This window comes from Excalfactoria chinensis, chromosome 3 (assembly GCF_039878825.1).
Source record: "Excalfactoria chinensis isolate bCotChi1 chromosome 3, bCotChi1.hap2, whole genome shotgun sequence".
NCBI lineage: Eukaryota > Metazoa > Chordata > Aves > Galliformes > Phasianidae > Excalfactoria > Excalfactoria chinensis.
Genome location: NC_092827.1, coordinates 21773814 through 21789949, shown reverse-complemented (window position 1 = coordinate 21789949; position 16136 = coordinate 21773814). Strand labels below are relative to the sequence as shown.

Below are 16136 nucleotides of genomic sequence, written 5' to 3'. Positions count from 1 at the left end.
ACATCTCTGACAACAAAAGGATTAGATTCCAAACTGAGTAGTTGCGTTTGTGACTAGCAGGGAAAAAGGTAAAAGAATACTCACCCAAGGAGTTTCACAGAGTGAGTTTTCCATTTGGATCCTGCTTTGTAGGAGTGTCTATAGATTCCTTCTTTGTAAAGGAAAAAATCCTCATACACTTTCATTATAGCTAAAAAAAAAAAAAAAAAAAAAAAAAAAAAGTAGGAAAAATCAGTACAATCAGCAAATATTGCTTGTACTCTAGATTGCTCCTTGAACCGTAGCAGTGAGATTTTATGTGTCATAATACGTGGGTGGGTGTACTTTGTAATTACAATTACTAATTACTCAGAAGTCTCCTCTTATGACTAAACCAAGGGAAATATTCCAACACACCTCTCAAAAGTCTCCTACAAAATTAGTTGGGTTTCCCTGTCCTGGAAACTCCCTGTGACAGATCCATTTAAAGAAAAAATGAAGAAATATCTCCTATGGGCTTATATGAGTTTTTTCAGTTCTGTACAAATCCAGTCTAATAAGACAAATCTCCTCAGGGTTCATACATAAAATCTTCAGTTCTGACAAGCATCTGCATAGTCCAGAGAAGTATTTAACAACCAATATAAATGCATGTATCCTATGAAATATGGCAGAGTGATAAACATTTGCATTTTGTTTTAAATTCATACAGAGTTAATTGGGTAGAATGGAATCTACTTATGGAAAAATAGATTTCTTATGTCTTTGTTTATTATGACCTTCAAATGAAAGTATTGTAAAACTGTGGATTGAAACACAGTGTGTCAATAACAATGTAAGGCCAACAAGCTAATGAACTGTAAGTTTAGTGCAAGAGAATGAATATTACAATCTGTACTTTACGTCTTTTCACAGGAATATCACTTGCTTCAATTTTAAGGAAAATATTTTGAGTTTCTTCTCCAATTTATTCTGCTACGTTAGTTCCATTTGTTTTGTTACTTGCTGTGCTGCAAGACCCAGAGAAAATATTTTCCAGCTTACATTACCTAAATAGAAGTGTGATCATAAGCTTAATTTCAGTCTACATTTAGCTTATGATTTTATCACACTTATATCTGCCTAGAGCATATCCCCTGTGAGGAAAGGCTGATCAACTTGGGTCTGTTCAGTCTTGAGAAAAGAAGACTCAGAGGGCATCTTATTAACATTTATAAGTACCTGAGGTGGGGGAGACAAAGGGACATGGCCAACCTCTTTTCAGCAGTCTATGGGGACAGGACAAAGGGAAATGGCCAGAAACTGGAGCACAGAAAGTTCCACACCAATATACAAAGGAACTTCCTCACAGTGTAGGTGATGGAACACTGGAACAGGCTACCCAGGGAGGTTGTGGAGTCTCCTTCTATGGAGATATTCAAGACCTGCCTGAAAGCCTACCTGTGCAACCTGGTGTAGGGAACTTGCTTTGCAGGGGGGTTGGGCTCAATGATTTCTGGAGGTCCCTTCCAGCCCCTACAATTCTGTGAAATTGCCACACTGCCTGGAACATGGTAATTAATGCATCTCAGTTTCTTAAAGTCTTGTGCCTCAGGAATCTAATAAAGTACATGTTTCAATGACAATTTTCATGTGGTTGGAGAGCATTAAAACATATGTGCCCTGTATAGATCTGCAGTATCCATCCAATAAGGTGAGCTCATGATACAGTTTTTTATTCATCTGTCATGTTTTCAGATTACTTTCCCCTACCTGAATATTGTCATAAAGTTGAAGGAAATTAATTGTCTTCATGAACCCTTGGCCTCTATCAAATTGGCTAAAAATAGAAAGCATTTTCAAATTTTAGGAGGCAGAAAGATGGGAGGAAAAAGAACAGCTCAAAACATAGTCATTTATATAGGTTTCATTTACCCAGGAAACCTGGCTGAAAATATTCATTGTTAATAAGTTCTCTCATATCCAAAATTTATGCAGATAGCAACACACAGAGAATAAGCAACCATGATGATAAGTGGCAAGAATTGGGAAGAGTTTTATCAGTTAAATAAGAAAAATAAATTTAATGAATAATGCCACAGCTTCTGCCAGAGCTGTCTGCAGGATGAGAGCTCACAGTTATTGATAGCAACAGACCAAGTGGAAAATAGCACAAACTTTACCCTTGGCTTCTAGCTGCAAGGTCAAGACTCAGCAAAAGTTCCCTGCAAAGGTTTACCCCTTCCTCCAGTGTATAGATCTAGGCACTCCTGTGGTTATCCCTATATCAATATCAAGTTCCATTTGTTCAATTTCAGTAAAAATTTATTCTTTATCAGCAACTCTAAATCAAAAGTATGTTCTTGGCTCTTTGAAAAATTATGACACCTATCACACTGAAAGGAAATACAACATTTGAAATATATTTGCAAATTAACTTCAGCCGACATGAGAAAATTTCAGCTGGTTGTGTATTTGTGGTTATGTACATATATAGGATATGCATATATTCTGTATACATAGATCTGTATTGAATTGTATATATTTGCATATATGTGTATTTATTTATGTGTACCTACTTTAAAACCCTGCATATTAATCAGGAGCTGTGCACATTAAGTGTAGAGTAGATAGAAAGGTGATAATTCAAAGTCAAGCACTGAGATATTTTTATTTCTTCTGAGACATTGTCCTGATATGGACTGTGACTTGGAAGGGATCACACTTTTCCAGCCAGCTGTGTGCCATCCCACATCAAAGCAGCCATGCATTTTCCAAAATGAAAGGATTAATTATTAATGAATTGGAAGAAGCACTAATTTTTGTGCCTTAATGTAGCTCGTGCATATAAACTACTTCAGTCATGCTGAGCTGTCAGATCCTTGCATAAACACAGAAGATTATAAGATTTGTTCTATTATGGTTTCCACTGAACCCAATTTTTAAATTAGAATCCATGTATCTTTGACAAATGAAGATACAAAGCCCCAAAATGTAATTGCTATCAGAAGAAAAAAAAGTGTAGCAGAGTACATGAATGCAGCTTAGTGCTTTCTCCAAATCTGTGGCAGCACATGTAATGTTCCTTTATTTCCAACATCATGATAAGTAAAATTGCAAATATTCAAAACTTGTTATTGCTGAATATTTCATGTATTGCCAGAAATGTGTTTTTAGCTTTTCTTTTGGCTGAGAGCGGCTAATATCACAGAAGAGTGATCTTATCCTACACAGCACTGCAACTATAGGAGCATGTCATAAACTCCATTAAATAATAACTGTGGGCAATACTTGAATGTCTATTTGAAAATTTTCAAAGCATTAGTAAAACTACACGATGTTTATTTCAGATTTAATTTTAAAAGAAACTAGTTTCATCATCTGCACCTCAAATTGCTAATTGCTCCATTCTATACCAAAACAGTAATGTTTGCCAGGGAGGAACTGTCATTCAAAGCTGTATAGGAAAATGTTTTTAATTATATTCCTATACCTACATTTTCAGGATTGTTAAGAATATATGTATCCTTCATAATGTTGAAATTGCACAAAGAAAACAAAATTATTCATCGTTAAACAAGATGATTTTCATCATCTTGAAAGGTTCTTGAATATTATCCAGCTATTAAATATTACTTATTACATTAGATAAGACTGGTCATAAGTACTTTGTAAGATCTTGAGGAATGACAAGTGAAGGAAAATGGAAAATCATTTTCAGTAGCTGAAGATCACTTTCAGGATGTTCTGAAAAAAAAATGCATGATATCGTTTTAAAGTTAGAATCATATCCTGATTGCATTTGTATTATGGGAAGATGGAATAAGAACAGTGACAAACTATTAGACTGTAGCAGCAACTCATTTAAGGATATCATTATAACACAAAGAAAGAAGGAAAGGAATCACACCCAGTTGTAGAAGCTCACAGATACATGCTCTTTTAAGATATAGATTTTATCTTTCACATTTAACATTACCTTAACATGAGACTTGCTGAAAACACACTGACATTCCAAAAAATGATATGAATCAGTGTGTGATTAAAACTTAACAAATGTCTGAATACAGATAATTTTATGGGTAAGATTTGGTGCGGATAGATTAAAATAGCAAATTATGTGTACATAGCAGAGCAAGACATTATTAGAGAGCTGTCTGAAATTCTGCCTTCAGGATTCAAACTGTTTCCTTTTCTCAAAAGCAGTAGCAATACTGTGTTCACTTTTAGACAAAAGTCAGTGTGGGAAGGAATGTTTCCCTTGAGCAAACAAAGTTGGGCAGAAGAAGACTAATAGTACCAATTTTGCCAAAGTTGAGCTTCAAATTGCAACTGCTCACATAAAGACCTTTAAGAAGCAATTTCAACATCACAATGCACAGAAATAAATTCTATCTAAACATGTATTTTTCAGTAATGAATTGAAGGCTGTGATAATTCATAATATAATTCAAGTCAGTAGAAATAAGAAAGTTGCATTGGTTTTGCATTGGTCATCCATCCAGAACAGATGGACATCCAGCACAACGGCCCTTTCCCCATCCCCAGATACTGTCAGCACCATCTGTGGCTGCAACCAGTCAGGCTAAACAACTCTTTTCCATTCCCTCATATCCTGCTGCAGTATCTTTATTTCCCTAGAAGATCTGAGCCCTTGCACACCAAAATTCACATCAATGCTGAAGTTTCTGGGTGAACTACTGCACATATGCCTCTTTTATTCACCATGGAAAGCAATTTATGACTTCTAATATGTAGCTACTAGGTTGTTGTACATTAATTACTTCAATGACAATGTTAACGTGTTTCAAACTTACCGTACCTTGCACAGGTCCTTTGGCCATGATTTCTTCCATTATATCAGTTTCCTGAGACAAAGGAAGAGCAGCAGCACAGACGGCAAGGGAAGAAAATACATTCTGTTAAATACCATAAACCAAGACCAATTTATCACCATATGCATGCATCGCCTATATACATACATATATAACAGGTTATATATGACATATGTAACGGGTTGCCCAGCAGAGTTGTGAACGCCTCCTCCCTGGAAGCATTCAAGGCCAGGCTGGATGGTGCTTTGAGCAATCTGGTCTAGAGGAAGGTGCCCCTGCTTATAGCAGGGAGGTTGGAATGAGATGGTCTCAAAGATCCCTTCCAACCAAAACCATTCTAGGATTCTCTGTTATATATGCACATGGCATAAAATATACCACCTTACTTGTATTCCTCCTAAAGCAAATTTGGTTTATCAAATAAGAAAAACTTTCAAGGATATGTTTAAAAAGAAATAATGCACATTTATGACTGCATTATTTCTATCTTTAATTTCTTAAGAACGACAGCAGCATCACTTTGAAGAGATAAACCTAGAAACTACAAAGAATATAATCTCTTCAGACAAGTGCAATAAAATGAAGAACTCTCCTTAAAAGTGCTCAAGTTAATTGCAAATATTTCCATATACCAAACTATTTTCAAGCCCCAGTGGACAAAATAAAAATGATAAGATGTGTGCACAGCATGAACTTACTTTTGAAGAGACCCTGTAGTGAGAGCCGCAGCGGTATAACCGATTAGAATCTTCTAAAGTATTGGGACAAGGCCCATTTGTATGGTTTTTTCCATATTCACTGGACACATAACACTTATTTTCACTTGGTGAATCCAGATGATGCTTCCAAAATGATGGATAGCAGGCATAGGATACAACCCTGATCAATTAAAAATAGGTATAATAAGATTTTTAAAACTTTTATTCCAAGTTCATAATTATTTTACCACTGTAAGTTTATGGAGACATTCTTTCTTCAAGCATAAGAATGTCTGATAAACCACAGAAAAACTACATTTATCGAAAATGGCTTGTGAAACGTGCATCTTTGCAGCAAAAACTTATAAGTGAAATTAATCATTTTCTAGCTTTATCTATATTTTCTAAAGGAATGCTGATGAGAAGCTCAAGCCTCTTTATTTCTTTCAGCTAAAGTGTGTATGACCTCATATTTTTCTCACTACATGTAAGAAACTTTATATAAGTGAAACTTTGCTCACTTTTCTTTGTGAACTTCTGTTGACAGAAAAGTCCTCTATTATTTTTTTTTTTAACAGTTTGGGTAAAAATAATTGGTTTGCTGACAAATGAGTGAATTTGATGGTTCTTCCAAAGAGAGACAAAATGCTTAGCAATTAACAGTATCAGCTCAATTCACATTAGCAAAATACTTCTGGAAGGAACACACCTCCTTAAAAGAGAAACAAATGGGAGATAAGTATAAGTGACAGCACAGAACTGAGTTAATGAGCGCTCCAGCTGTAGAGCCATACTAGGAAAAGCATTTAGACATGGCCTGGTGACTGGGTTGATTATCTTGGTTCGTGAGAAAAATAAAATTCTCTGTAGTGATGCTGGCAGGAGGGACTTTGTCTATAACAAAATACATAACAGAGAAAGAGTAAAACTCAACAGGATTCAGTAGTGGAACTGCGATTTTATAATTGTACTGTTTTGCAACAACTTTCAGGCATTTATGCTTACAAAGAAGATGAGAATATGGTTAAGGAATTGCTTTATCTGTCGGATTTGTTTTCCCATCCTATGAAAAATTTCAGCTTGACATGTTTAAACTCAGGCTGAACTCAAAGTATACTTTGATATAGAGAAAGTTAGGAAGCAGAGAAGGATAAAGGATGTAAATCAAAAGAAGAAGCAGAGATACTTGAAGGCTGGTGAATATGTGACACCTAGTATTCAGAAAGAGTTGGTGACAATCCTAGGGGGAGAACACCACAGGGCTTCTTCTGTAGAACCCTGGTTGTTGACAGCAGGATCCTCTCTGCTATGTGTCACTATAATGACAGACAATGCCATAATAGCACTATATGTCCGGTCTATGCAAATCCGGGAGACCATCCCCATTACTTCTTAGAAATGCATCTCAAAAGCTTTTCCAAATGAAGAGGATTTGCAGTCACACATACAGTAAGTAAATTTTTCACACTACATGCTGTAAATCTGCATCAATGGTTTTGATTTCAAGGTTTTAGAGTTTATTTATAGAAAATAAGACTCCTTTTTAACAATTTTAAGTGAAATTATATATTCTACAAAGATTGTATTTTGAAAATACTAAGTCCAGTCATCGCTGGGCAGCTTTTATTGTAATTAAGATTTCAAAATAATTAAAATTAATAGATTGCAGGAATTGTGGAGGAAATATTCAATAGAAAACACATGAAATTAATTGATTGTTCTTAAGCAATCAAAGACAAATCTTTGAATAGCGAAGAGAACTTCCTCTGGATGATTCTTCTCTCAGGCTTCATAGACTCAAAGGAATTTTGCACTGATTTTGTCAGAGGAGTGATTTGCAAGGGAGCTGCAGTATATCACCTGAGATTTAAACTCATGCTAATTTTGGATGTAAAAATCTCCAAAGTGCTAAATCAAAGTAGCTTTGAAGAACAGGTTAAGAGCCATCTTTAAATCCAAGTATTCAGAAGGATAGTGAAAAAAAAGAAGTTGTTTCAAGAAATGGTAGGAGAGGTTTTAATTCCTTACTTTGGCAATGCATCAAAGCCTTTATTACAATGAACTGCTTCCTCATACAGTAAGTTTCCTTATTTTAAATTGCTTATTCTGAATTGTGACCACTTTGACTAAACATCCTTTATCCTTCAATAAATTGAAGCAAGCAAGGCATATGCTTAAAATGCACTTACTACTAATTTGAAATATTTGAGTAAAGGCACACTGAATTTTCCACTAATTATTTTATAATTTTCATACTTTAGGTCTGTCTGGTTTTCCACATTACAGTGCTGGATACTTCTAACCCCAAAACACTTGAGAGTAAGCAAGAGAAAAGAGAAAAGGCCTTGCCTTAGGACTCAAAGAATTAAAACAAACAAAAAAAAGCATTAATGTGTTTAGGTAGACATTTATGTAAGCATACACATAAATAGGCAGCATAAACCCATGTTGTATTAAGACATTCTTGGTAAATTCATCTGAAGTTATGCTTGTATGTTCAACTTCATCAGAACCTTTCTTTTCTATTGTGTTTATGTGTCTGACTGGGAGATTATGGTATCATTTAAAATATTATGTTACTAGCAAGTTGGCCAAACCTAGTAACAATCATATCCTTATGATACCCTGAAACTGATGGGAGCCCAAGATATGAAACAGATCAGGTCCTGATTATAAGCAGTATGTACATTCAAGTGAATAACCTTGTAATTCCTGAAATTCTTTCTCATTCATTAAGACTAAATTATAACTTCAAGCACCACATTCAAGAAAAGATATTTTCAAACCAATCTGACTCCTCACAAATTGTCACTTGTAATTGAGATTTTTAAAATTAAGAATAATTGGAATTAGAATAAAGGTATATTCTTTAATTAATGGAGAAAGGTGGAGAGAAAAGGAAAGAGTTAGACAGCAATTTGGCTACTCATGTAGCAGTTTTCACTGTTAACTGTGTGCTAAGTTTTTATGAAAGTTTTCCTTATCGAGCCCTGGGGAAATTTTCCATTGACTTCACTGGGATAGTTTAGACCAGCACCCTTTTTTTCCCCAATAATCTATCAAAAATTGGAGATAAGCACACTTCAGAAATCAGAAAACCAGGAACACTAATACATCATTGAACATTTGCTGTGAAAATTTACAACTCCACATAGAAAATCAATGTGCTTTCTACCTATTGCAGGCTATGGAGATAATGAAAAAAAAATTGATTGCCAAATACAGGCTCATAAAATAAAAGTTACCTGAAAGCATGAAGAAGCATTTCTCAGGAATCACTCAAAAGACACTTTAGACTTTTATCCCATACATTTCCTATTTTTCATAGTGAAAACAAAGGATTGTGGGCATTAGAAAGAAGAATGACTTGGTGATCCACATTAGTGAACCGATATGATTATTTTTGCTTGGGTTCTTAGATAAATGTGCTATCCTTTGATCCTGGGATTAGAAGGACTGTCCACACTCTTTGGATTTTTCCTTAAGGTGGAATCCTGAAGGACCTTTTCAACTTGAGGAACACAAATCATGATTTAGAAACGTTTATAAAAATGGGAAGTATAAATATCAGGTTTGGTACTTTGATGTTTTATCAATAACTGAGGATAAATATAGGCAGCAGGCAAACATCTGTAAGAGTGCAGTGATGATGTATGTGTAGGAGCTGGCTCCAGTGGAATACAAATGATGTGTGATGGACTGAGAAGATGGCTGTGGACTGTAGAGGTATCTCCGATACTTAGAGAACCTTCACATATTTGCCCTGCAAGCTGGTTATTTGGACAGTTGGCTGAAAAGTCTGTTGTCTACCTTGAGATTTCAAGCAAAGGAGCAACAATGAACATCCTTTGAAATCTGAAGTATAGATACAGCTGGGTAAAGAAAGTGCTTCATACATCTTCAACACAACTTTTCTTTACTGAAGGAACTAACAGTTGTATGCGTAAACTGTAACTGGAGAACACTGTGTCAGTAACCGCACTAAATTAGCTAAAAAAAAAAAAAAAAAAAAAAAAAAAAAAAGACATATATAGCTTCTTGCTATAGGAAGAAATTTATTATTATGGGGTCAAGGTGGATATATCCATACCAAGCTAACAGACAGGGAGAACAGATACCCAGAAAGCTATCCTATTTCTGCATTCTTTAGGCCACTCCCTTTAAAACAAAACTAGCTCTGAATGCTGTAGAGATAATACTGATTGAAATGAATCTTTTACCTTCTTGTAAAATCTCATACTCCTATCCTTAACATGGTAGACAAACAACTCTAGCTAGAGTTATATTTACTCTGTTAGGAGCATGAGCTACAGATTAAAAGGACCCTTTTCAGTTTCCTAAAATGTACAGCCATAACTAATTTCTTTACTACTTTGTCTTTACTTAAATGAGGTGCTGAGTCCTTTACCAAGGTGAAGTCCTTTACTTCCCACTGTAATAACTTGCCTAGAGGGTCTTCCACTCAAAAACATCAAAACTAGTTCAATGTTTAGACCCTGGAATCCTCATCAGATCAAAAACAGTTCACCTTTCTGGTACAACTGAGGACAAGCAGAATGATTGCTTTATATACTCAGTGTCTGTGTGAATGACAGTGTTTTGGTCTTCACCTGGATTCCCTGGCTACCATGACAACTATGACGTCTAATGCAGCACATCTGACATTCTCCTGATCTGTTCATGGATTGTTTGCTTGTTTATAAACTAAAATTAAAAGTTGACAGACAGCAGACCTGAGATCTCTCTGCCTACAAATACAAGGTACATGAAAGAAAGATTAAGGGATTGGAGTTCATGAAAGTGAGGGGAAGTAGATTACTGTATGGAGCAGAAAGCACAAAAATAAGTTTTACAATGTGAGAAACAGCTGAAGTATAGAGTATATAAAACCCAGTTATTGCAAATCCTCCTATAAGCTGTTTTCAGGCACATTAAGGTCAAGGACTTGATTGGGAGTGGACAGCACAGATTCACCAGGGCAAATCATGCGTCCCCATGATGAGGTGGCCAGATGAAGTAATCTGGTTACAATGACGTGACTAGATCCACTGAGAATAAGAAAATCATGGGATGCAATTTACCTTGACTTTAGCAACACCTTCAGCAATTTCTAGATCAGCCTGTGAGAGAGTGGGACTGGGTGATTTGGTTATAAAGCCAAAAACTGAACTAGACTGTCCTGATACAGGTTCTACAGTTAAAGTGACTTAGCAGCTCTTTACTAGTGACATTCCCTACCTTAAGATTGTATCATTTATTAAGAGTCTTGACAGTGGGACATAAAACATGCTCATTAAATCCATGGAGGATGCCAGACTGTTGCTGAATGGTCAATATGGTGGATGGTAGGGCTGTCATTCACAGGGACACTAGAAGATGGACAAAGGAGGTGTCAGAAATTTCATGAATATGTGGTAGCAGTGGGCCCTCTCAACAAAAGTAAATACACAATACCAGTTTGTGTTAGCAAGAGCAAAGCTGAGGCACTGTGAAAAGTGGCTATTTCCTTTCCTTTCCAGGCTTATATCTGGAATGTTGTGTTCAGTCATGGGATCCAAAATAATGACAACAAGAAGCTGGGAAAGTAAAGGGCCATAAAGGTGCTTAAGGCACTGAAGCATGTGATATACAAGGAGAAGCTAAGGGATATTAATTTTTTCAGCCTGCAGAAGACTAAATGGAGTTCTAACTGCTGTTTTCAAGTACATAGGAGAGATCACAGAGGAGACAGAACAAGAGTCTTCTTTGAGATGTAGATCTGAAAAATACCAGTGATGAGCTTTGCCAAGGAAGATACTAACTAGATAAAATAAATGTTGAATAAGTTCTTTGCCACAAGAATGATCGAACGGAGCAACGCTGCAAGGCTAGGGAACCCTCATCCTCAAGATTCTCAAAATGTGATAGGGAACATGATCATAAGTCTTGTTTAATTTCAAAACTACTTTGACATTGTTTGAACATTTTGAATGTTTCAAATATTGTCTTGCTCAACTAGTTGCTTTCTCAGGGTTATTTGATATGAAGAACAGGTCTCCCAAACTCAATGCAAGTGCATTTATGATATTTTCCTAGGCAGAAAAAGAAAGACTTTTCTTGCGTTTCTTGCAGTTACAGAGGTTACCATAACGAAAAAGTAGAGATATAATGAGGCTCGGAAAATGGGAAGATAGCTGAACAGTTTTCTCAGCAAGAACTCCTAGCTATCTCATTCAAAAGAGGCTTCACCTGCTTCTTTGGGAATGCTTCCCAGTTCCTGGACTTCACTAATGTATTTTAAAGAAGGTTTATGTAAGAAAGTGACTGTCCTGATGAGATGAATATGGCAATCTGATCTAAAACAGAGCTAAATCTTCCCATCACAAAAGATCAGAAATCATGATTATAACACATGTAACATAAGTGACTGGTTCAAGTTAAGATATACAAAATATTTACCCATGCGTTGTCAAATATCTCCAAGCACCATCAATACTGCCACCATTACATCCATGTTGATTCCTGGTATCACAAGAGATCAAATTCTGAACAGAAAGATTGTCTGTGATTTGACCATCAGAATGAATTGTTATTCTATCTGCTGCAACACCTGTTTTGAAAGAAATTGTATTATCAAAACCAAATAATTACTCAGAGCTTCTCGGTGGTTGTTGTGAAAGAGAGACTGAAATACATCCGTACTTTTCTGTCTGGGAAAATATTCTTACAAAAAAAAAAAAAAAAAAAAAAAAAAAAAAAAGGATACTAAAAAGGATACTATATGCCAGAATTTTAAGAGTTGTAAAAATGTATAGCACAATAAGCAACTTAGCTAGAATACTATAAATTGATATACTAGGATGTATCTGAATATTGAACAAGATATTTACATAATTTCATTTAATAATCTCTCTATTTGTACTTGCATATCCATTTATAGTTAACTTCAGCAGAAGATATGAGGGCTACTCTGAAAGTAATGTCTCCCATTTTATTACATTGATCCACAACGTTAGAGTTGGATATTGATGGCACGGCAGTAGAAGTTGAACCTTCCCATCAGTATTCAATTGCATTTTGTTGCTGTGTGACAGATGGCAGCAGAGGGCCAATGTCATGGTTTTTGTGTAGAATATTGACAGCACAAAACCATGACAGCCAACCTGACACAGTGTCGTCTGACATGGAAGTATGTGTGAAGCAATGGTGTGGCATTTAATTCCTCCATGTAGAAAAAAATGCATCCCTTGTTGTTCACTGAACACAGTGAGGCAGTGGGTGATGCATTTCAGCAGTGGCAGCAGCAATATGAAAGATGAGCCATGTTCTAGATGGCCATGCACAAGAGGCACGCCACAAATTGAAGTGTCTTGATCAGCTCACATGCACAAATTGACTACTGGTGGAGACTATATTGAAAAACAGTGCTTTTTAGCTGAGAATTTGCTCTAGAAAATGGTGTTACCGTGCTCCTTATACCTATTGTGGTTTCCAATGGAAATAAAGAGGAAACATTACTTTTGGAGCAAACTACATACAAATTTTCCACAACACTCTGCAGTTGAATTTCTGAATCCCTTTTATTTCTTCTCTATATCCTTTCCTTTATATGAGGATGAAAGAAAAACAAAATAGAAGAAAATATAGATTGGAAGTACGTAGTTGTTTGAGTGGAAAAAATATTTGGAATTTCTTACTTATATTAAGGTGTAATATGGGACTCACATAAAATTCTCTTTCTGAGATAGTCTGAACCACGGATGCCTGAACTAGATCTGATAGTCATGATTCTAAGTACTTATATATTTATTCATGTGCATTACTGACATTGCTTTATTTACAGAATCAGAAAATTGTTTGATTTTTTTCTACAAACACCTGAGAAATTTCAGTTTTCTCACAAAATCATTGAAAATTTTACACTTGATTACTTGAATAGCAAGGGTTAGGCAATGGCAAACACACAGATAAGTAAGTGTACATAAAATGACACCTACATGCTTTAAACATTCAAGTCAAGCATGCTTGCTGTGCAAGCAAAGAATGGAGATTACTAAGAGTCACTTCGCTCTTATTGCTAAACTGCACTAGTCGATTCATTCCTATGTCCTGTCACAAAGAAGTCTCCATATGATACAAAAACTTATGAAAAGCAAAGGAAAATCTCTACAGCTTAAACTGGACATCTTAGAAACAAAAGTGTAGCAATTTTGTTAATTTTTGCTAATAAAAACTGAACATAAAGTTGAAATTACTAATTACCATTTATTGCTAATTACTAACCATTATAGGTTTTCATTATACATTTAATATACATAATATTTTTGAAAGGAGGGGAAAAAAATAAAGAATATTAGAATATTACTTGCGGTTGAAAATGCCCAGGATGCTCCACAGTTTCGTTGGTCCAAAGGATCATGAATCCAGTCAGGCCATGCATAAGTGGCTGCAAAAAACTCAGGAAATTTTTCTTCTGGAAGGGAGCTTCCCTAAAACAAAATGCAGTAGATGTTTATCTGTTTATGTCTGTCTTCAAAATGACCCTATTTTTGTTTTAAACATTCATAATGTTTGTATTGAGGAAGCCTCAGGCATTAGCAGCTCTGACTTGCCAAGCATTTGTGTGGTGGTTGCCCTGTGCCTGCGTGCTGTGGGTGCCCTGAATGCTAGAGGCTTTCTGGCACTCCACAAGCTGTGCTGGAAAGCTCAGCTCCACAGCTGCCAACCTGAGTAACCTGTCCAGTTTTTATCTGATTCTTATCTCAAGCAACATTTCCCAATGAAACATGTCAGTTATGGCCCAGCTGACATTTTTGGAAGGAAAAACATTCTGCTGCAAACAATAATGAAGTTAGGAACCTGTTACCCTATTCATCTTGACATGCTTTCCACTTGGCTGGGAATAGGAAATTCTAGTTACCAGTGGGGAATCAGCAGAGGGTAAATTCATTGATTCACCTTTTACACAGAGGTTTTTCAATTTCCAGCACTTATTCCAGAATTAAAACCACTGATTTGCTTTTTGCTTTGCAATCTGATGTTGAGTTGATACGAATTCATGGACTGTTCAGTAAAATCTTTTGAACAGTCATTTTTGGGATACTTATCTCTCTTTCTTCATTTATGTCCAGTAAAAATTGCACAAATACCCACATATCCAGGAGCCATCTGATACAACTGCTGACAAACCTCCATTTGACATGAAAAAAAAAAAAACACTAAACAATTAAAAACAATGAGATAGCTTTACGTACAGGGTGCTTATGCTGCACAGGAAAAAAAAAGGAATGGCCATACAGCCACACTGGATATCCAGCCTAGAAACTTGTCTCAAACAATTGCTCATAGCAACTATTCCTGATGAAAACACAATATATAGAATGTGAGATCCTGCTCCTAAACAAAACACTCCCTGATATTTCTTTGTTACTAGCAAGATCACACGTGGAAACAAAGGCTTCCATCCTGTTAAAAACCCTTTATTTTATTTTGGTTTACTTATCCTTGGTCTTCTGATTCCGAATGGCCTGTTGTACTATTATTCTAAATTGCCTGTGTGGCTTACAAGACCAGATACCTATTCCTTAGACAATTTAAATACTTGAGCCCAGTTCTTTCAAGCTCTTTTAGGACTACTTGGGAAATTGAACTTCACAAATTTGGCCGTGTCCAGATGATTTCCTGGCATGCTCTGGGAAGCAATAACATCTTCATCCAGCTTGTATATGCTGATTTTCTTCCCACAGAAAATCAGCAGCTGATAAGAAGTGAGGGAAAAATAAGTTTGTGTCTCAGGTCTTTGTCGGCTATGAAACTGGAATCAGGCCCTGCACGTGGATTGATACCATCTCTGCATGCCCCAGAGCCAGTTATTCTGAAGCATTTGAGATTCATAAGTATATGTACAGCCTGTGAGTCCTAAATACCATTACTCACCTTTAAAGTATACTGCAAATGCTCCAGTTATATTCTATATAGTATATAGAGAGGATATTTAGTTAACTTATATTCTATATAGTTAACATATTCTTCTGAAAGTTATACCTTCACATATAAGAAATCAGTAATATTAGTCTTGCTAATATATTAATCTTACTATTTTCATTAAATGCTATCAGAATTCTGCTTTCTTCAAAATCTTGTTAAAAATATGGGACTCGCAGCCACAAATGACATGCACAAAAAAACTGCAAAGTTTAACAATATCTTGTTAAATCATCACTACTAATGCTCTTTCCAGGTAGACATCAGAGCAAACAAAATCACAGCTCTAAAGCTTTCAGCAACAGAAAGTTGCATTTAAGAGATCCAGCCCTTGCAGAAGTGGATGGTGATTTAAAAGATGTGGATGAACAAAACTATAACCCTGGAGTCACTGCAGTCTCTGTTGCAGGATGGTTTCCTGAAGTCAGAGGGACTTGTACTGACCCAAGGCAACAGCATGGATCTTCACCAGGGGAGGTCAAGTTGAGTGTTAAGAAAAGGTCCTTCACCAGAGGAGAAAAAGTTCCCCAAGGAAGTGTGCACAGCCCTAAGATGCTGAAGACCAAGCTGTGTTTGACAGCACCCTCAGACATAAGGTTTGAATTCTGAGTGCTCCTGTATGGAGCCAGGAGCCGGATTCAGTGACCTTTGTGGGTTACTTCTAACTCAAGTTATTCTGTGA

The 16136-nt window shown here is 36.0% G+C and overlaps 1 protein-coding gene across 1 annotated transcript in view; it reads right to left on the bottom strand.

Moving 5' to 3' along the window:
- The window catches only part of TINAG (tubulointerstitial nephritis antigen), a 38641-nt gene that overhangs the window by 11547 nt on the left and 10958 nt on the right, over positions 1 to 16136 (bottom strand). Inside the window, exons 5-9 of the mRNA XM_072333068.1 lie at positions 13836 to 13959; positions 11930 to 12080; positions 5492 to 5672; positions 4781 to 4826; positions 85 to 190 (exon numbers count right to left, since the gene is read on the bottom strand). Of these exons, the coding sequence (XP_072189169.1) occupies positions 85 to 190; positions 4781 to 4826; positions 5492 to 5672; positions 11930 to 12080; positions 13836 to 13959 (608 nt within the window). The remainder of the gene's footprint in view (positions 1 to 84; positions 191 to 4780; positions 4827 to 5491; positions 5673 to 11929; positions 12081 to 13835; positions 13960 to 16136) is intronic.